We start from the raw sequence: 20571 nt of genomic DNA on the forward strand, positions 1-20571 counted from the left end.
CCTCGCGGCCAGGGCTGACAGGGGCCGGGCTGAGCAGTGGACGTGGGGCCCGTTGCCCCGGGCACCTGCTCTGGGGGGAGCGGCTGGTCATGGATCTCCAGAGCCGGCTGGGACGGACGGACCGGAGACCCCCAGGCCCGGGCTGCGGCGCAGACGGAGCACAAGCGGGAACCCGCCAGGGAGCATTGTCCTGTCAGGGGGGGTTGGTGGGTGGCGGGGGCCCAAGGAGGAGGGTGGGGTGCTGGGCCCCTCCACCCACGCGCTTGGCAGGCCGGCAGGAGCAGTCTGAGTGACAAGCAGCCCCGGCGAGGGTGACAGAGCTGGGTGCCGGCGGCTGGGGGACGGGCAGGGCGGTGGCGAGAGCCCTGCGCCGCTTTCCTTAGCAGCCGGGTGGAGCTGAGTTGGCACCAGGTCCCCAGGAAAGGCCCGGCTCTGGCAGGACTCCCCAGGCACCCAGCAGCGTCGCCACAACGACGCACCCAGCTGGGGCCCGGCTTGACGACGACGACGCTCCCCGCGCTGTCCCCTCTGAGGGGGTGGCGTGGCTTCAACTGGCCTGTTGGATGGGGACACTGTGTCGCCCCCGCCCCACAGCCCGCGAGTCCGTCTTCCTCCGAGAGCCCTGGTGTGTGGAGGGACGTGTCCAGGCCGCCCGGCCCCGTCGAGCATCTCGGGAAACTGCCCCCACCACGGTCCAGAGGTCCTGGGGGAGCAGCCGGCCCATTCGGGGGGGACTCAGCCGGCGGGGAGGAAGGGGCGCCTGAGGGCGCAGAACGAGGCCTCAGGTAGGACGCCGGGGGCGGAACCAGAGCCTGTGGGCCTCAGTGTCCGTTCAGCCACTCCCTGGGTGCCACGCAGCCAACCTAGACCTCTAACCCACCTGCCACGGCTTTCGCGACGTCCTCTGGGACGACGGGGGCCCGGGGTGGGGTGAGATGCCGGCCACGGGGCAGGACGGAGGCCAGCAATCTCGGGGGCTGGGGAACGGCCAGCGCTGCTCGAGCCCAGGTCCTTGTCCCCGGGCTGGGGGGAGGCGTGCGTCCGAGCCGGCCTCCCGCCCGCGCCCCTGCTCCCGCCGCCCGCCCAATTCGCCTGCGCGAGGATGGGTTCAAACACGGCCGGCAGCGACTCGGGAGAGAAGTATTTTTTAAGGAGCGGCAGCGCCCCGAGGCGCGGGTCCGGGCCCTGGGGTGGGCGCCGGCGGCCGCTCACCACTTGAGGAAGTCCATGGCGGCCAGCACGGCGTAGCCCAGCACCAGGAAGAGCACCTTGAGCAGCCGGTCGTTCTTCTCCTCCAGCTCCTTGGCCAGGATCTCCAGGAAGGTGACGAAGAGGAAGGTGCCGCCCGCCAGGCCCTGCAGCAGCACCGAGGCCACGCTGCCGGCCACGCCGCGCGCGCTCTCGATGCCCAGGCCCAGGCCGATGCCCAGCGGGATCATGACGCTCACCGTGACGGCCAGCTTGGCCGCCTCCCGCAGCGGCGTGGCGCTCCGGGCCATGCTGAGGCCCAGGGCCACGGCCACCAGCGTCTCGTGCACGGCCACGCCCACGAACAGGCTGGCCACCCGCTCGCCCTCCTCCTGCAGGCCCAGCGCCAGGCCCTCGAAGACCGAGTGCGTGGACAGCGCGAAGACCAGGCTGAGCAGGCGCAGCGGGCGGGGCGCGCGCCAGCTCCTGCACGCTCAGCCCCGCGCCGTGCCCGTGCGGGCCGCGCTCGGCCGGCAGCGGGCGGCCCCGGCCGCCGCCCATGAACGGGCTCTCGTACTCGGAGTCGCTGCCCGCGTCCGAGCCGGCGTTGAAGGTCTCCAGGTCGATGAAGGGCGGCTTCTCGCGCCGGAAGGTCAGCACCAGCTGCTCCAGGAAGACGGTCATGAAGAAGCCGAGCAGCAGCAGCGTCTCGGCCAGCGGGTAGTCGGTGCTGATGTGGCCGAGGCTCAGGACCCGCTGGAGCTGCGGGCACGCAGGGGGGGGGAGGGGGGTGGTTAGTGGGGAGGCGGTGCTGATGTGGCCGAGGCTCAGGACCCGCTGGAGCTGCGGGCACGCGGGGGGCGGTTAGCGGGGAGGCGGTGCTGATGGGCCCGAGGCTCAGGAGCTGCGGGGCACGTGGGGGGGAGGTAGTGGGCGCGTGGGCCAACACAGGGCGGGGCGGGGGGCCGAGCAAGCGGCGTGGGGCAGCGGAGGGCAACGGAGGGGCTCAGCCAACGGGGAGTCGGTGCTGATGTGGCCGAGGCTCACGACCCGCTGGAGCTGCGGGGCACGCAGTGGGGGGGAGGGGGGTGGTTAGTGGGGAGGCGGTGCTGATGTGCCCGTGGCTCAGGACCCGCTGGAGCTGCGGGCACGCGGGGGGGGGGGTTAGCGGGCGCGTGGGCCGACAGGGGGCGGGGGTGGGGGGCTGAGCGGGCGGTGGGGGGAGCGGAGGGGCTCGGCCAGTGGGTTTTTCTTTAAAAAGCCACCATCCTGGGGCCCACAGGATGGAGGGATGAAACGTGGATTCGAGTGGACGCGCTGGGGTTCTACTATGGAAGTGCTGTGACCAGCGATGGAAGAAACTGCAGCATCGAGGTGGAGAAAGGGGCCACGGGGGTTGCTGAGGGCAGGACAGGGAAGAAGAGATGTGATGTGGGGCATTTTCGGGACTTGGGGTTGTCCTGGGTGCAGGCACAGATGCTGGACATTGTACGTCCTGCCATAACCCACTGAGTGGACTTGGGGAGAGTATGAACTGCAGGGTAAGCTATCACCCACGTGGCGCAGCAGAGCTCCACAGTGTGTTCACTGAGCGCCACGAGGGTGCCGCCATGATGGGGGAGGTAGTTGGGGTGGGAGGAGTGGGGGGGATACGGGAACCTCTTATGTTTTTTATAATGGAACCTTTTTTGTGATCTATGTATCTTCAAAAAAATACAACACAATGATGGGGGTGGGGGGATGGGGTTATATGAGAACCTCAGGTTCTTTTTAATGTAATATTCTATGTCATCTATTTAATAAAAAAAAAAAAAAAAGGAAAAAAGGCCGATTACGGAGAGCAGGGTGTCACGTCGCGGCGCCACGCGGGAAGCCTTACAACCCTAATGCTCCGCGTCGGTCCCCCGCCCCCGCGCAGGAGGCCCCGCCCACCCCTGGGCCAGCTAACGGGGCGCCCTGGAAACGCGGGGCGGCTTCTGCGACTTCACGTGCCCGCCCCCGTGTTCCCACCTGCTGCTCCCCGAAGAAGGGCTCTTGCTTCTGGAGGGTTCTGGCCTCCTGGGAGAACGAGCTGAGAAAGAAGACGAGGCTCGGTCGCCTGCCCACCCCCATCAGATCCCCTGGAACCGGTGGCCGCCAGGAAAACCCGCGGCGGCGGGCGCGCCCTCTGGGCTGCCTGGCGTGGCGGCCATCAGCCCCTCGTGGCCTCGGAGAACCTGCAACGTGGCTGGTGGCCGAGGGCCAGGAGGTGGGCCTTCGCTGAACTCCCGTGTGTCGGCATGCTCACAGCCACGCGTGGCGAGCAGCTGGTGGGGACGCCGGCGCAGCTCTGGAGCACTGGGCTCCAGCCTCGGGGCCCTGGACACGTGGCCACTGTGCCTGCCCCTGTACATGTGGCAGGGTCGCTCAGCCCCGCAGGGGATGGTGGCCGTGTCTGGGGACAGTTTGGGTGGCCACAACTGCAGGGGGCCGTGGGGGAGTCGGGACACTGCTTGTCACCCTGTGATGCCCAGAACGGCACCCCCCAGAGAAGGGCCTGGCCCCGGGGTTGACGGTGCCGAGGCGGGAAGCCGTAACGCGTCCGTGTCTCTGATCGTTTCCTTCTCGTCTCTCTCTCTGAACATGCACAGTCCAGCCTGGGAGCTGCTTGCCACGCGTGGCTCTTCACGTTCAAACAAACCACGACGAAACAAAGCCCATTGTCCAGTTGCACTCAGTCACACGGGGCCAGGGGCTCCCGCGTCGGGCGTCACAGGAAGTCCTACTGGACGTTGCTCACTGTTTGTTCCGGAGGGCCCGTGGCACGCAGGGTCTGAGTGCCGCTGTGCGCCCAGCACCGAGCCCGCTGGCCGGTGCCCAGGGTTTGCTGGACGACTGCCTGGGAGCGCGAGTGCTGGGCATGGAAAGTGGCGACGCGCTTCCCGCTCCAAGGCGTCCTCCGCGGTGCTATTTACAGAGGCCGGGTGCAGGGCGCAGCGAGGAGCGCGCCGGCACGGGGACGGCCCACGCAAGGCTGAGCGAGCGTGAGGGACGCTGGGCGACCATGGGAGAGCCGTCCCGGTGAAGCCAAACGAAGAACCGGGAGCGCGCGGTTTTCAGACCCACCCGCGCGCCTTGCTGCCTCCCAGCGTGAACGCGGCCGCTCGGCGTGGAGGGGAGGGGGCGTGGAGGGGAGGGGGCTGAACCGCCGCACCCGCCAGGGCTGCAGGGCGGAATTTGACAAGTGCGTCCCAGCCCCGCCACCCCAGGCCCCGGGTAAGCTCCCGACGGGTGAGGTGGTTGGTATAAACCAGGGTGACCCCAGCATCTGGGTGCCCTTCCCCGCCCCCACATTCCGTCTGTGGTTAAACGTGTGCGGCGCCCCGGGACGGCAGCAGGTCAGGTGAGGACAAATCGCTTCTCCTCCAGGTTCTCACCCGCGGCCGGTCCCCCGAGCAGCCCCCCGCGTGGGCGCCCAGACACCCCAGGCCTCCCCCGATGTCTCTCTTAAGTCCCACCCCCAGCCCCCGCGGTCTCGGGCCTCCGCGACGCCCTCTGCTCTCCCCGTGGACCGTACGCAGCGACGCCTCTCACTCGGAGCCGGCGGCATCTTGCTGCACAGACGGCGCGCTTCTGCTGAGCACCGGCCAGTGCCACGCCCGGCCTCCCCGGGGGGCTCCTCGGAGGGCGAGGACCACGCCCGTCTCTGCCCCCCACGCGGCTCCAGCCAAGGTGGGGGTAAAACCGCCCACACCCCGCGTCTGACGTCACTCGCGACAGCGCGGGTTTCCCACCATGGCACGGCCAACACCGGGGCCGGGTCACACTCCAGGGTGGGGGCGTCCCGGGCACTGGGGGCTGCTGAGCAGCCGCCCTGGGCTCTCCCTGCTCCAGGCCAGGAGCAAGTGTCTCCCGACGTCACCAGGTGTCCCGGGGGCAGAATCGCCCGTGGCTGACCCCCTGCGCGAGGAGACTCCAGCGACACCCCAAGAGGCCCTGCGCCCCGTGATCTTCCGACCCGCCGTCCCAGGGGGCCGCACACATTGAAATACACAACAGGAACGTGGGGGGCGAGAGGAGGTGGCCCGGGGCTGGGTCGCCCTGGTTAGTGCCGCCTCGGCCGTGGGGAGCTTGCTCTGGGGTGAGGTGAGAACAGGGAGCGAGCTCGATTATTTCCCAAGTAACCCCCTCCGCATCTCCCCTCGCCACGGCCGACGCTCAGGCTGGTTCCTCTCTGGAATGGGGGTGTCCTGGGCACTGTGGGGCTCTGGTCACCCCGCTTGATGCCAGGAGCCCCCCTATCAATGCAGTCGTGACAACCACCGACGTCCCCAGACATCGCCGGTGTCCCCCGGGTGCAGACGCACCCCCCCGGGAACCCCTGCGACAGCCGGAGGCTGCGTTTCCATAGAGAAGTCAGCTCGCCCCTCGCTGCACAGCGGCCGGGAGCCTCCCCCGGGAAGACACCAGCTGGTGAGAAGCCCCAGCTGCTCACAGAGGGACGACAATGCACTGGGGCTCGGGAGCCGCACCTGCGGCAGCTCTGACGGCCAGCGTTTCGCGGCGCTGCGCGGGGGACGCTGTGGGGAGGCCTGAGTGGGGAGAAGCCTGTGCGCAGGGAAGAGGCACGGGTGGTTCTAGGGGGCGGCCAAGGTAGAGGGGGACCGGGGGGACACTGGCAATGTGAGGAAAAGCGGGCAGGGAGGTCTGCTGGGGGCACCTGAGGAGCAGAACGTGTCGAGACAACCCAAGACGCTAACTGGTTCGGTTTTCTGTGCTGCGTGACAACACAGTCTAAGAGACTTGACACAACCGAGGCCTGTCACCTCACACTTCTCTGCGTCAGGAATCCAAGCCCACCTTAGCCAGGTCCTATCCCCAGGGTCTCCGCTGAGGACATGTGCTGGCAGAATCGGGTTCCTTGTAGCTGCAGGGCTGAAGTCCCCATGTTCATGCTGGGGTCGGCTCAGGCCCCAGAGGCTGCTCTGGGGCCCCTGCCATGCACCCCTCCTCTGAACCAGCTTTTTGTTTCGTCAGCCCCCACGGGGGAGTGGCTGCTGTTCTTGTCTCGGTTAAGGGCTCTCCTGATTAGGCCAGGCCCACCCCACGAATCTCCCTTTGGATTAATTCAGAGTCAGCCGACCCAGGACCTTAATCACACCTGCACATCCCTTAAGGACAAGGGGGAAAGAACGAGAAGCCCTGGACCCCACCACACCTGCGGCCCAGCTGCCCTCTTTGGCCCAGAGAAGGGAAGTGGTTGGCTGGGAGTCACCCGGCAGGCACGGCATTTACAGGCTGGGCTCCTTGGCTGTGAGAGCTTGAGGAACGGGGGCGGCGGCGGAGGAGGCCGGCAGGGCTTGTGGCAGACGGACTCGGGGACTCTTTGGATGGCTCCCAACAAGCTCCTCCGCGGGCCTACACCCTCGTTTAACGCCTTCTGTGCCTGCGTGGGATTCGCTTCTCACCAGCAGAACGCAGCAAAGGGGACAGGCCATCACTTCCGTCATCGTAAGACTGAGACTACGTGCTGGCTTCTCAGCTTCCTGGTGAAGAGGCGGCCATGCTGGCGAGGCCCATGCGGTTAGGGGCTGAGAGTGGCCGCCAGGTAACCGCCAGCGAGGAGCCGGAGCCCTCCGCGCAAGACCCAGCGAGGCAGCACGTCCTGTGAGTTTAGAAGCCGGGCCTTCCCCGGTCAAGCCTTGACAGGGCTACGGCTTGGTGGATATCATTACTAACTAATGACACCCCAAAACAGAGCACCCAGCTAGGCTTGACCCGGAATCCCAAACCACAGAAACTTTCAGATGATAAACGTGCATTGTTTTAAGATGCTAAGTTTGCTGTCATTTGTTACGCAGTGGTAGCTGACTGATACAGAAGTTGAAGACAAGCCACTCTCGCCGGCTACAGTACAAAGTGTGCCCTGCCCGGGATGAAGGGCAGGTAACTATGGATGAGCTCACTCAGGTCTAGTCTGAGCCGCTTATTTATAAGGACAGACCCAGAGAGGATAAGCAATTAACTCGCGATCACAGAGCAAATTCATTTTCTACTTTTTGCCACCCTGACGGCGCCAAGGCCCCTACCGAGCTCAGCGCCAGCCCCGAGAGAGTGCCGGAGACCCCCGGCCACCCACGCAACCCTTACCTTTTCCCTCACACCAGGCAGCAAAGCGTTGAAGCACGTGGCGAGAAAGACCCCGCCTCCGAAGGTGTTGCAGAGGGAGAGGATCTTCTTGGAGCGGTGGGCCTTCTCAAAGTCACTCTCGATGATCTTCACGGGGAGCAGGGAGCCGAGCAGCATGAAGAGCAGCACGCCCACCATGCAGACAATCTTGGCTGCTAACAGCTTCATCGCGGGTGGCGGCCTGGGCTGCTCCGGGCACCACAGGGCCAAAGCATGTGTGGGGGGGCTCGCCCCAGGCCCACGACGCACTAGCCGGCCCAAGCACGCGGCTGGAGGCTCATGCCTCAGTCCAGCAGCTGTGAACACGAGGGCAAACATGTTAGCTGTTGGAATACCTAACCCGCTCCAGTGGCCGAGCCTGCCGCCCTGAGCCAAGCATCGCTGCCTCCTACACCAGTCTCCAGAGCTGCATGAGCCGATAGTTAGCCCCCGGTCGTGCATCTGTTTAAACTGATTTAAACAAAACGACATTAAAAACTCAGATCCTGGGTTGCGCTCGCCAATTTTACGTGCTCAGCAGCCGCTTATGCCCATGGGCTACCGTACTGGACAGTGCCAGTAAGGGAACATTTTCATCGTTGCGGAATGTCCTATCCGACAGCACTGCTCCAGTGGTTTCTCACGGCCCTTTAAATAAAGTCCAAAGTCTACCCTGAGGCCCTGGGGAATTGGATCCTGCTTCACCTCACCCTGCCACACCAGGTGCCTGGGCCCCTCCCCTTCGTGCCTCAGGGCTTTTGCACAAGTTGGGTTCTCTGCCAGAAGGCGTCTCACCCCCGACCTTCCAAGGATTTTACCTTCTTGTTTTTCAGTTCGCTGCCTCCAGGACCCCTCAGAAGGGCTTCCCGTGGCCGACCCCAGCTCTAAACAGCATCCCCTGCACCCACCTCAAGGTGTGACACGGAACAGATGCTCAGGAAGCACTGACTGGACAGATGCATGAGCTGAAGGGGGTCCTCTTGAAATGAATCGGTGGGCCGATGCGGAGCAGCTTTTGTCCTGAACCCAAAAAAGTCACGGTTATTACAAAGGGCCTCAGCTGCTCCCCTGTCCTCTGTTTCCCCCTGAATTCTTCTCACGGCTGGCTCCCTTACTGGCCTCCTCCGAGAGGACCCCTCTCTTCTCTGGCGGTGTCGCCTTCACGATACTTGGTACCCCAAGGATCTACATCATTTAAGCTTAAAGCCATCCCCCCCTCTAGCTTGCGCGCCTCGCAAGGGAACGGGGATGAGGAGCAGGGAATCTGGCTTGCTCAAGCCGCCCCTCGTCCCTGGCAGCACCCAGGGCAGGGCTAGGTACACAGCAGGCGCCCAATAAATGCCCGCTGGGTGTCTGAACGCCCGACTCTGCAGAGTGGGGATGAGCGCGGCCTGGACGCTCTCAACCAGGAGGCTCCTGCATTCGTTCAGCACGGCTTGAACGCCTGCTGTGTACCCCACGCTGCCCTGGGCGGGGGAGCCGGACGCCGGCCACCAGCTCGGCCCGCGAGTCGCTGTCTAGCCGGCGCGGGACGCCGGGCCTCAGGCCTCGGCCGACGGGCGCCCCCCACCCCGCAAGCACCTTCGCCGGCGCCGCCCGCCGCTCAACCGCCGCGCGGTCTCGATCCACCGCCGCGCCGCCTCCTGGCCCGGCCCCCGCTCAGCGCGCCGCTTCCGCCCGCCGCGCCCACGCCCCTGCCGATTGGTAGCCCCGAGCGAGGCTGGCCAAGCGCGCAAGACCATTGGCTGGAGAGGCTGCCGATCATCTTTAGACGCCACCTCCCCTTCCGGGCACGGGAAAGTAGTTTCCTCCCGCTGAGCGACGGGCGCACCCGCCAAGCGGTCCGATGGGAAACTACGACGTGCGATATCGGTTCCTGGAGAATTCTTTGGCTTTCGGAGCTGTCCAGCGGTTCCTGGTGCTGAATTCAGCTGTCGTGGAGGCTTCGGAATCAAAGAGAAAGGATTTCCTCTGGGAAACCGTCCTTTCTCGAGCATCCTCGCTGCTGCTGCCGCTGTGATGCCCTTCCCGAAGGCCGAAGAAGGAGATTCACCGGTTCAGTAAATCTCTCTGAAGCACCTACCTCTTCTAAGTGAACATCTTGAAACAAGACAAGATCCCTTTCTTTTTGGAGCTTCCACTTTAGGAGAAGATGCAGAAAATAATCAATAAACATAATACAGGAGTGAATTATGTCGAAGGGTGACAAGTGCTCTGGAAAAATAGAGCTCGGTAAAGGTTATCGAGAGTGTCGGGTGTGTTGCAATTTTAAATAAGATGCTAGAGTATTTCATATTTGATATTTGAGTGAAGACTTGAAAACAGAGAAGAAGTTAGGCAAAGTGTTCCATCCAGAAGGAAATGAGAGTGTGTAGGCCCTGAGGCTGGAGTATACAACGAGGCCAGTGTGGGCAAAATAAAGGGTGAGTTGAGCAAGAGTCGTTGGAAATGAGGGGAGACAGATGACTGAAAGGACTTTGACTTTTCCTCAGAGTGAAATGGGGAGAGATTGCAGAGTTCTGATCAGAGATGTGATGGATCTGCATGGTTTTTTTTTATATAGACTTCTTTATTACCACACCAAAAACACAATCCATAAAAATAATTAGATTTCATCAAATTCCACTCTTTGATAGACATCGTCAGGACAATGAATAGACAAGCTACGGATCAGGCAAAATTATGTGCAAATCACAATGCTGATACAGAATATATAAAGAACTCTCAAAACATAACAAGAAAACAACTACTCCAGCATGTTTTGACAGAATCATTTTAGCTATTGTGTCAATGCTGCTATTATTACAAACAATTGTTTTTCTTATTGTCAATTATAGAAAATAGAAAAGTCAAGTTACTTTAAATAATAATGATAAAAATAGCTACCACATATTACATGCTTATTATGAAGCCACCTTTACTCAAGTAAGTAAGATGAAGACTGAAAACTGATCACTGATCTTTTTAGATAGGGGGGAAGAGAACATTGGAAAAAAATATAGCTTGTACCACTGCTCTGTCAAAAGGAAGTGCTGAAGGAGATTACTCTCTTTGCTTATTAACTAAAGATCCTTTATTTATTTATTTATTTATCTACTTATTAATTTATTTCTCACCCCTTCCTCCCCATTGTCTGCTCTCTGTGTTCATTCGCCTTGTGTTCTTCTGCGTCCACATGCATTATCCGGCAGCACTGGGAATCTGTGTCTCCTTTTGTTATGTCATCTTGCTGCATCAGCTCTCCATGTGTGTGTGGCCCCACTCCTGGGCAGGCTGCACTCTTTTTGCACAGGGTGGCTCTCCTTGCGGGGCACACTCCTTGCACATGGGGCACCCCCACGTGGAGGACACCTCTGCGTGGCATGTACGCATCAGCACTGCTCATGGGCCAGTTCACCACATGGGTTAGGAGGCCCTGGGTTTGAACCCTGGACCTCCCATGTGATAGGTGGACGCTCTATGAGTCGAGCCAAATCTGCTTCCCATAATTAAAAGGTTCTTGTTGTTCTACCATGAGCTAGGCATGGGAAGAGATGCTAAGAATAAAATGGAGGGGGAAAAAGCTCCTTCCCTCATGGAGTTCACAGTCTATTAGGAGAGATGAAATAATAACATACTGTGTTAGGCAGACTTCCAAGAAGACCTCCAATGACCGCACTCTCTGGTGTGCATGCCCTCATGTAATCCCCTCTACTAGAATGTGGGCTGGACTTAGGGGCTTGATTCTAAAAAACTGAATATGGCAAAGGGGTCAGATGTTACTTCCATCATTGGTGTGATGGAAGAATGCAACTTCTTTCTTGCTGGCAGACTCTTTGACCTACTGAGCCTACATGCTTTGATGAAGCAAGCTGCCACGTGGGAAAGACCCACCTGGCAAGGAACCAAGGGTGGCCTTCAGCCAACAGTTGGCAACGAAATGAGACCCTCAGTACAGTAGCCTGTAAGGCACAGAGTCCTGCCAACAGCCATGTGAATGAGCGTGGAAGGGAATCCTTCCCCAGCTGAACCTTGAGATAATTGCAACCGAGTTGACACTTTGGTTGCAACTGCGGGAGACCCTGGAGCAGAGGACATGGCTAAGCCACATCTGGATTCCTGACCAACAGACCCTGTGAGAAGATAAACATTGTTGTTTCAAGCCATTAAGTTTGCAGTAAATTTATTATACAGCAATTGGTAACTAATACACATACATAAATGAAAACCTGCAGGTTATATTCAGTGCCATGAAGAAATAAAAAGAGAGAAGGAGGACAGCAGATGCGGCTCAAGCAAGTGGGCTCCCATCTACCATAGGGGAGGTCCAGGGTTTGATTCCCAGGGCCTTCTGTTGAAGGAGAGCTGGCCCATGCAGTGAGCTGGCCTGAGCAGGGAGCTGGCCCATGCAGAGTGCTGGTCTAGGCAGAGTGCTGAACCACACAGGAGTGCTGGCCTGCATGGAAAGCTGGCTCAGAAAGAGGATGCAACAAAAAGAGACACAGAAGAGAGACAATAAGAGATGCAGCAGACCAGGGAGCTGAGATGGTGCAAGAGATTGAGTGCCTCTCTTCCACTCTGGAAGGACCCAGGATCGGTTCCCAGTGCCGCCTAAAGAGAAGACAAACAGACACAGAAGAATGCACAGTGAATGGACACAGAAAGCAGACAGCGAACGCAAAAACGATGGGGGGTGGTGGAGAATAGATAAATAAATCTTTTTTAAAATGAGAGAGAAGGAGGGTGCTATGTGGAAATTTACAAAATAAAGTGTGATAAGGATTAGAGGGAGAAGGAGGAGTAGCTGATGCAAAAGGTAGAAAAGAGCTCAATACTGCCATGTAAGTTGGCCCTTCTTTGGAGCTGGTGTTTCTGCGTGATGGAATTGGACTCAGATGGGATCTCTTTTCACAAGACTTTCATGCTACTTTACTGGAATTGTAGTTGGTGCTGGGGTTTAAGATATATCTAGGGGATTTGAATCTCTGGACTGACAATATGATACCCAGGCCCTGAGCCTCAACAGACTTCAGCTCCTACACTCTGATTTATTGGACTTACCCCACTCAGCTAACATGGAGTTGAAGAATGTCAACCACCACACCATGGAGCCTAGAGTGCCTACAACTGAAAGCAGGAGGATTGCATCCAGTACCCATGTGGAATCTAAGCCCCCTCTTGACATAGATGTGCAATGGACACAACCAATCCAAGGTCCACAGAGAAAATGTGGCATTGGTGTGGGAAAAGTGGCCATGGTGGCTGCTGGGTGTGAGGAATGGGAGGAAGAGATGAGATGTGGAGGCGTTTTCGGGACTTGGAGTTGTCCTGGGTGGTGCTTCACGGACAATTATGGGACATTGTAGATCCCCCAGGGCCCACTGGATGGAACGTGGGAGAGTATGGGCTATGATGTGGACCATTGACTATGGGGTGCAGCGATGCCCAGAGATGTACTTTCCAAATGCAATGGATGTGTCATGATGATGGGAGAGAGTGTTGCTGTGGGGGGAGTGGGGGGTGGGGGCAGTGGGGTCAATGGGACCTCATATTTTTTTAATGTAATATTTTTTAAAAATGAATAAAATAAAAAATAAAAATAAAATAAAATTTAAAAAATAAAGAGCTCGATATATTAGAGGAACTGGAAGGCCAGGATGGCCGAATGTTAGTACGTAATGAGGAGATGAGAGACAAGGGACAGTTCAATAGAACATGCTAAGGGATTTAGATTTCACTGTAAGCACAGCATTAATTCATTGAAGGGTTGTACACAGGTGGTGGTTGTGATCAAATTTATGTTTTAAGATTGTTGTGACTCCTGTGCAAAGGAAGTCTGAATTTAAGGAAGCAATAGGGGAAGCAGGGAGACTAGTTAAGAGTCATTTGGGGGGGCAGATGTGGCTCAAGCGACTAACTCCCACCTACCACATGGGAGGCCCCTGGTTCAGTTCCTGGTGCCTCCTAAAGAAGACAGTGAGCTGGTGCAGCAGGTAGGTACAACAAACTGATGCAACAAGAGACACAAAAAGAAAAATGTGATGGGAGACACAACGAAGCAGGGAGCAGAGGTTCCTGGTGCCTCCTAGACAAGATGGCAAGACAGTGAGCTGATGCGACGGGCAGGCGTGGCAAGCTGATGCAACAAGATGATGCAGTGAGAGACACAGGAGGAGGAAAAACATAATGAAAGACTCAACAAAGCAGGGAACAGATGTGGCTTGGGCGACTGTGTGCCTCCCTCCCACATTGGAGGTCCTGGGTTCAGTTCCTGGTGCCTCTTAAAGAAAAAAAAGACAAACAGACATAGCAAGTGCAAACAGTGAGGGGATGGGGAGAAATAAATAAAATAAATCTTAAAAAAAAAAGTCATTTGGGCAAGAATTAAGGATAGTTAAATGAGGATATAGGCAGGGGTGAAGGAGGGTATCAGATAAATTTGAGAAATATTTTGGAGGGTGAATTGATCAGACTTGGCAGTGGTTTGTCTGTGTGGATTGCAGGAGAAGGAGGTTCAAGTTTGATTCTGGTCTTGTAGTTTGAGCAGTTAGGTGCTGGTGTTGTTCACAAAAATAGGAAAGATTGGAGGAGGCACAAATATGGGGTACGTCAAAAGACTGAGTTTGATTTTGCAGAGTTTAAGTCTTGAGATATCTGAGATCCTACTACTTAAGGCTGTTTTCCGCCTGAGGAGAGCTGGTTTCATAATAAGCCTGGAATATGAGGTAGCTCTTTGTATCATTAGGCAAAAAGTAACTCGACTCCTTTCTGTTTTCCATAATTCACAGCAAGAAAAATAATTGTTTGTAAGAATAGCACACCGAGTAAATGGCCACAGAGTGACTCCTTCCATTAGGAGAATTCATATTGTGCACTACTTATTTTATAATTATTTGGAGAATGAAGCTTCTCAGAAAAAGCACTGCATATGCTTTGGGCTTTTATTCCTTCAAGGCATATTTTTTTCTCTTTTTAAAAAAGATTTATTTATTTATAATCCCCTATCCCCCTACCCCCCCATTGTCTGCTCTGTGCCCATTTTTTAATTCTCTTTTTTAAAGATACATAAATCACACCAAATGTTACATTAAAAAATATAAGAGGTTCCCATATATCCCACTCCCCACACCCCCCACTCCTCCCACATCATCAAGACAGCTTTTAAAGCTTTCCACATGCCAGGCCAATGTATGAGTAGTTACCTTTGGAAGACAATAGAAAAACAAATACCGACAAATTTGCATTGACTATTTCAAAAGTCTTTCAGAGGGAAAGACACTATAAATGGAGTTAAAAGACAAGTGACAGACTGGGAGAAATGTTGACAACACACAAGAGAGCAGTTGATAGAGAACAAACATCCTAAAATAAAAATGGGAAGGGATAACTTCTAGAACCTTCAGGTTGATAGAGCTTTCCGCCTCTTGAAAGCATTTTTGTATCTGGCAACGGCCCTCTGTGCTTTCTTAACACTTACCTCCCTGCCTGACCACCTCCCCTGCCCCCACTCCACCAGTCGAGAGTCAATCGTGTTCACTGAATGAACTGTTTTATGATACAAATTTTTACCTCTGCAACTTGAGGTGACCAAGGGCAGTTATCTTTGGCTCCCAGTCAATCTTTTTTTTTTTTTTTTAGGACCTTTTCATTTATTTGATGAAAATGATGATGGGGTAGACGAATGTATTTCCTTGAGATTTAAGAGTAGGAGAGCTTAGTTCCTGTTCCTAAAGCTAATTTGGTGTGACTTTGGGCTGTTGCTTATTCTCTGCATCTTTGTGCTCAAGGACAATTCTCTGACTTGCTAAAAGTCAACTTAAATGCATTATACCTAGAAGGAGAAACACTCAAATCATACCTGACAGTTATCTTTGGCACCCTTTCAATCAGCGAGTATCACCGGCTTTTTCCTGGGGGTCGGGGAAGGGAGCTTTTTGGGAATTGAGTCACATCCCCCGTAAAAGATGCATTCGAGACTTCCTCCACGTTCCTGGGGGTGTGAGCTCGTTTGGAAGTAGAACTTTGAAGACGCTAAGGGGTGCACTCTCGTGACTAGGATCTTCAGAGATCCTATGTGGATGAGGCCAAATGGAATCAGGGTGGGAGGAAATCTGGAGGCCTTCAATAAGTAGAAGCCAGAAGTCACCAGAAACCCGGGGAGAGAGAGGTGGCCACGTGATGGAGGACTGCAGAAAACTTTACAGACTCTGGGAGAAAGCGAGCCCTGCCACGACCTTGATGCTGGACTTTACTCAGCGTGGGAGACAATGAGTCCCTTTTGTGAAAGCCCACCCATTGTGGGATATTTGTCATAGCAGCTCTGGTAAACTGAGACAGAGTTGACCAATGATTCATAGGAGAACAAATGCAAGCAGTCAGTAAACGGAAGAAAAGATGCTCAACCCATTACACAGATGATAATGGAAATGGAAGAGAAAACAAACGTGAAATAAAGTCATTTTAACAGCTTTATAGGGATATAATTGATACACAAAAAACTGCACATATTTAAAGTGTGTGTTTGATGCGTTTTGACAGATGGATGTACCCGTGAAGCTATCCAGCAATCAGTATCCTTCACCCCCAAAGCTTCTTTCTGCCCCTTCCCATGTGACCCATTTCCAAGAAGCCACTGATCTGCTTTTTGTCACTGTAGTTTCCATTTTCCTGACTTTTCTATAAACGGAACTCTACACTATATGCTCTTCCTTGTCAGGCTTCCATCACTCAGCATAATTCTCTGGAGAGTCACCCCGTTGTTGCATGTACTAACACTTCCTTCATGTGGCAGTTTGAAATTTTTTCATGAATCCCAAAAAGAGAAAGATTGTGTTTGTGAATTAAACCCATTCCTGTGGGTGTGAGACCCTTTCAATTGGACCACGTCAGTGAGATCTGGATGTGAGAGAGAGGACAGCAGGGAAACAGGAAAGCCCAGGGGGAAGGTGGGGACCTTGGCAGATGTCGCCCGCCATCTTGGCAGTTGACTTTGGTGAGAAGGAGTCTCTTTTGGTGCCTTGAGTCGGACTCTTCAGGGCTTTGAAACTGTGAGCTTTTACCCCAAATAAATCCTTTTTATAAAAGCTAATCCATTTCTGGTACTTCGCATTGGCAGCCCTTTGGCAACCAAACACTTTGGTTTTTTAAATTGTGGGTAGTATTCCATTGTATGGATGGATAGACCACAAGTTTTTAATCTGTTTTTCTGTTGATGGACATTTGGATTGTTTCCAGCCAGAAGTACCATTCTTAAACTATCATATTTGTAAACATTCAAGATCTAAATCTGAAAAAAAAAAAAAACACTGAGCACTGGGAACTCTCCTACATTGTTAATGGAAATGCAAAATGGTACCATAATTTTAGAAAACAATATGGCAATCTCTTATAAGGTTCAACATATACTTGCCCTATGAACAGCAACACCACTCCTAAGTATCTACACAAGAGAAATTAAAATTTGTGTTCATACAAAGACTTGTAAGTTTGATATCGCTTCAATGTAAAGTTTAAAACAAACAAAAACATTAACTAAAGTCTAGACTTGACTCACGTTTCCTCAGTTTCCCCCTAATGTCCTGTTTGTGGCCCTGGATCCCATCCGGGATCCGACGTGATAGTCGTCATGTCTCCTCTGCTCCTCTGGGCTGGGACAGCTTTTCGGACTTCCCTTGCTTTGATGATTTGACAGTTTGGGGGAGCACCCATCAGGGATGTTGTAGGGCGTTCCCCAGTTGGAAATAGCTGATGTTTATCTCGTGATCAGACTGGGGTTCTCATCACAGCCATTGAGGTACTCACCAGCAAGGTGACTCATCATCGCTGCTGGTGAACACTTACTCTCACTGTTGGGTGAATGTCCAATGACTCATCATGGTGCTGGTGAACACTTGTGCACACTGGCTGCTGGTGAACACCCACGTGTTGCTGTTGGGTGTGTGTCCAACGTGACTCGTCGTGGTGCTGGTGAACGCTCGTGCACGTTGGCTGCTGGTGAACACCCATGCTTTGTGTTGGGCGCACATCCAACGTGACTCGTCGTGGTGCTGGTGAACGCTCGTGCACGCCGGCTGCTGGTGAACACCCGTGCTTTGTGTTGGGCGCACATCCAACGTGACTCGTCGTGGTGCTGGTGAACGCTCGTGCACGCCGGCTGCTGGTGAACACCCGTGCTTTGTGTTGGGCGCACATCCAACGTGACTCGTCGTGGTGCTGGTGAACGCTCGTGCACGCCGGCTGCTGGTGAACACCCGTGCTTTGTGTTGGGCGCACATCCAACGTGACTCGTCGTGGTGCTGGTGAACGCTCGTGCACGCCGGCTGCTGGTGAACACCCGTGCTTTGTGTTGGGCGCACATCCAACGTGACTCGTCGTGGTGCTGGTGAACGCTCGTGCACGTTGGCTGCTGGTGAACACTTCTGCATAACTGTTGGTTGCATGTCCACCGTGACTCATCACGGTTCTGGTGAACGCTCATGCACACCGGCGCGTTGCTGTCGGGTGCACGTCCAGCGTGACTTGTCACTGCCTGGCTGAGGTGGCTTGTCGGCCTCGCCACCTTGAGGTTACTCTTACTCCAGTTCTTGCGCGTCCTCTGTGGAAGGAAGTGACGTCACAAGCCCCCACTTAGGAGGGAAGAGTTACGCTCTACCTCTTTGAGGGTCAAGTGTCTACATACATTATTGGCAATTCTTCTGCATCCAGTTTCCCAGCTGGAAATGTGGTATCTTCTGATCCAGTAACCTATAGCTGGAACTTTGACTTGCACACGTGCCAAAACAGCTCCCAAACAAAAACCCCTGCAGGAGTGCTCAAGAGGAAAACAGCTAAAGGAATTACGACACATCCCTACAGCAGATTATTACAGGACAACAGAATGAGGTCGATTTCTGTGTCCTGAGAAGAAAAGATAATCATGATACATGCTAAGAAAAAAAAAAGCTATTTGGAAGACTTTAGAGAACATCATCCCTCTTTGAAATTAGTGACAATAAACACAGAGCTCCTAATCATTCAGAGAAGCAAGCCGAACTGTGGGGACGGCGGGAGCGGGGAGCAGGGCGACGTGTGGCCTCCTGCTGTGTTTTATGTTTTCCTATCGTTTGGCCTTTGTCTAGTATTTTGTACTTGTCACACAGCCCTGTCGGCCTGACTCCCTTCCCTTGGATTGCTCTCCCCATTCCTGTGACATGTCCGCCCTCGTTGCTGTATACTATTCCATCGCGTGACTATTTGACTGTGACTTCCCACCCTACCGCGATGCACAGAAGCAGTTTCTGTGTTTGCCTGTTGCAAACAGCGCTGCCGACATGTAAACTGCCTGTTTGTGTCACTCATCCCTGTTGCTCTTAGGTGCTGTATTCGTCAGCCAAAGGGGTGCTGATGCAAAATACCAGAAATGGGTAGGTTTTTATACAGGGTATTTATTTGGGGTAGGAGCTTACACTTACCAGGCCATAAGCATAAGTTACTTCCCTCACCAAAGTCTATTTGCACGTGTTGGAGCAAGACGGCTGCCGATGTCTGTGAGGGCTCAGGCTTCCTGGGCTCCTCTCTTTCCAGGGCTTGCTTCTCTCTGGGTTCGGGGTTCCTCTCTTCCTGGGGCTGGCTCCTCTTTCCTCTGGGAGCTGACTTCCCAGAGCTCCAGCTTAAGTCTTCAGCATCCAACTCCAACATCAAAACCCTCCACTCTGGGAAGCGGATTTGGCTCACCTGACACAGCGTCCACCTACCACATGGGAGGTCCAGGGTTCAAGCCCCGGGCCTCCTGACCCGTGTGCAGCTGGCCCCTGCGCAGCGCTGATGCGCGCAAGGAGTGCCGTGCCACGCAGGGGTGTCCCCCGCGTAGGGGAGCCCCACGCGCAAGGAGTGCACCTGTAAGGAGACACCCCATGTGAAAAAAGTGCAGCCCACCCAGGAATGGCGCCGCACATACGGAGAGCTGACGCAGCAAGATGATGCAACAAAAAGAAACACAGATTCCCGTGCTGCTGACAAGAATGCAAGCGGACACAGAAGAACACACAGCGAATGGACACAGAGAGCAGACAGCTGGGGGATGGGGGAGGGAAGGGGGGAGAAATAAATTTTTAAAAATAAAAAATAAAGTGTTTTTTAAAAAAACAAAAAAAAACCCTCCACTCTGTCCTTTACATGCCTTTTGTCTGTGAGTTGCAAGGGGCAGGGACTCAACGCCCTAATGATGTGGCCCAATCAAAGCCCTAATCATAACTTAATCACGCCCAGGTACAGACCAGATGACAAACATAATCCATGTCTACTTTTGGAATGCATAACCATGTCAGACTGCCACAGGAGTACATCCAGCCGGGGACTTCCAAGGCCACAGGCCCTGCAAATGCTCCGCTCGAGAACTTCAGCGACAGGTTGCTCTTCCTGTTTTGTAGAAGAATGAGCACAGCCGCCCGAGGCTGCTGCCCCTAGAAGGCCAGCTGGCAAGCGTGGCCCTTGCCTGGGGACTGGAGGGGTGGTTTCTCGCCTCTCCCCGATAAGAACAGCCCCCTGGGCACTGACTGTTTATACAGAAAGGTGGTTTGTGCTCAATACCTGCCTTCCTTCCCGGGCTCTGGATTTGGGTCCACGCCCGGCAGAGGTGCCCCCGTGACCGGCCCCAGTTAAACAAACCCCGGAACTGGGGCTCTTCCCTGGGAGACGGCATCTCATACGCGCCGTCGCCACATGCTGTGGGGGGAATTCGGCACATCTTGTGCGACTCCATGATGCCAGGATTCTGGAAGCTTCTGCCTGTCACCCCTGGACTTGGCTCTGTGTCCTATTCCCTCGGCTGATTTTGCTTCGCCCCCCTGTCTGTGATCGATCGTAGCCGGATGATTATATGCTGAGCCCTGGACACCGTCTAGTGAACTGTCAAATCCGGGGGTGGTCTTGGTATCCCTGGCCCCGAGATGGTTCCCTCCTCTGTTTGCTCATTGTTTTTGCTCGTTGGTGCTCATCTGCTCATTGTTCTTTGCTTGTTGTCTGTTTTTTCTTCAGGAGGCACCAGGAACCAAACCTGGGACCGCCCCCCTGTGGGAGGCGGGCACTCAACTGCTTCAGCCACATCTGCTCTCCCTGATGCTTTTATAATGAACAGACTCCTTTCTGTTTTCCTCCTTCCAGTCATTCTGCTGGCATGGCGTTGCACTACGTTTTTAATTAGTGTTTCTCTGCGGTCCAGTGAAATTGAGCCCCTCTTCATAGGCTCGTTTTCCATTTGCATGTCCTGTTTTGTGAAGT

The 20571-nt window shown here is 55.2% G+C and overlaps 1 protein-coding gene across 1 annotated transcript; it reads right to left on the reverse strand.

Moving 5' to 3' along the window:
- Positions 1–1129: 1129 nt before the first annotated feature.
- On the reverse strand, positions 1130–8991 carry SLC39A3 (solute carrier family 39 member 3). Its single transcript, XM_004481396.5, is given in 5 exon segments — positions 1130–1658; positions 1660–1950; positions 7318–7652; positions 8244–8355; positions 8917–8991. Coding segments are annotated over 3 exon segments (948 nt in total). The 5' UTR covers positions 7525–7652; positions 8244–8355; positions 8917–8991; the 3' UTR covers positions 1130–1208.
- Between the last annotated feature and the right edge of the window lie 11580 nt (positions 8992–20571).

Source organism: Dasypus novemcinctus, chromosome 19 (assembly GCF_030445035.2).
Source record: "Dasypus novemcinctus isolate mDasNov1 chromosome 19, mDasNov1.1.hap2, whole genome shotgun sequence".
Taxonomy (NCBI): domain Eukaryota; kingdom Metazoa; phylum Chordata; class Mammalia; order Cingulata; family Dasypodidae; genus Dasypus; species Dasypus novemcinctus.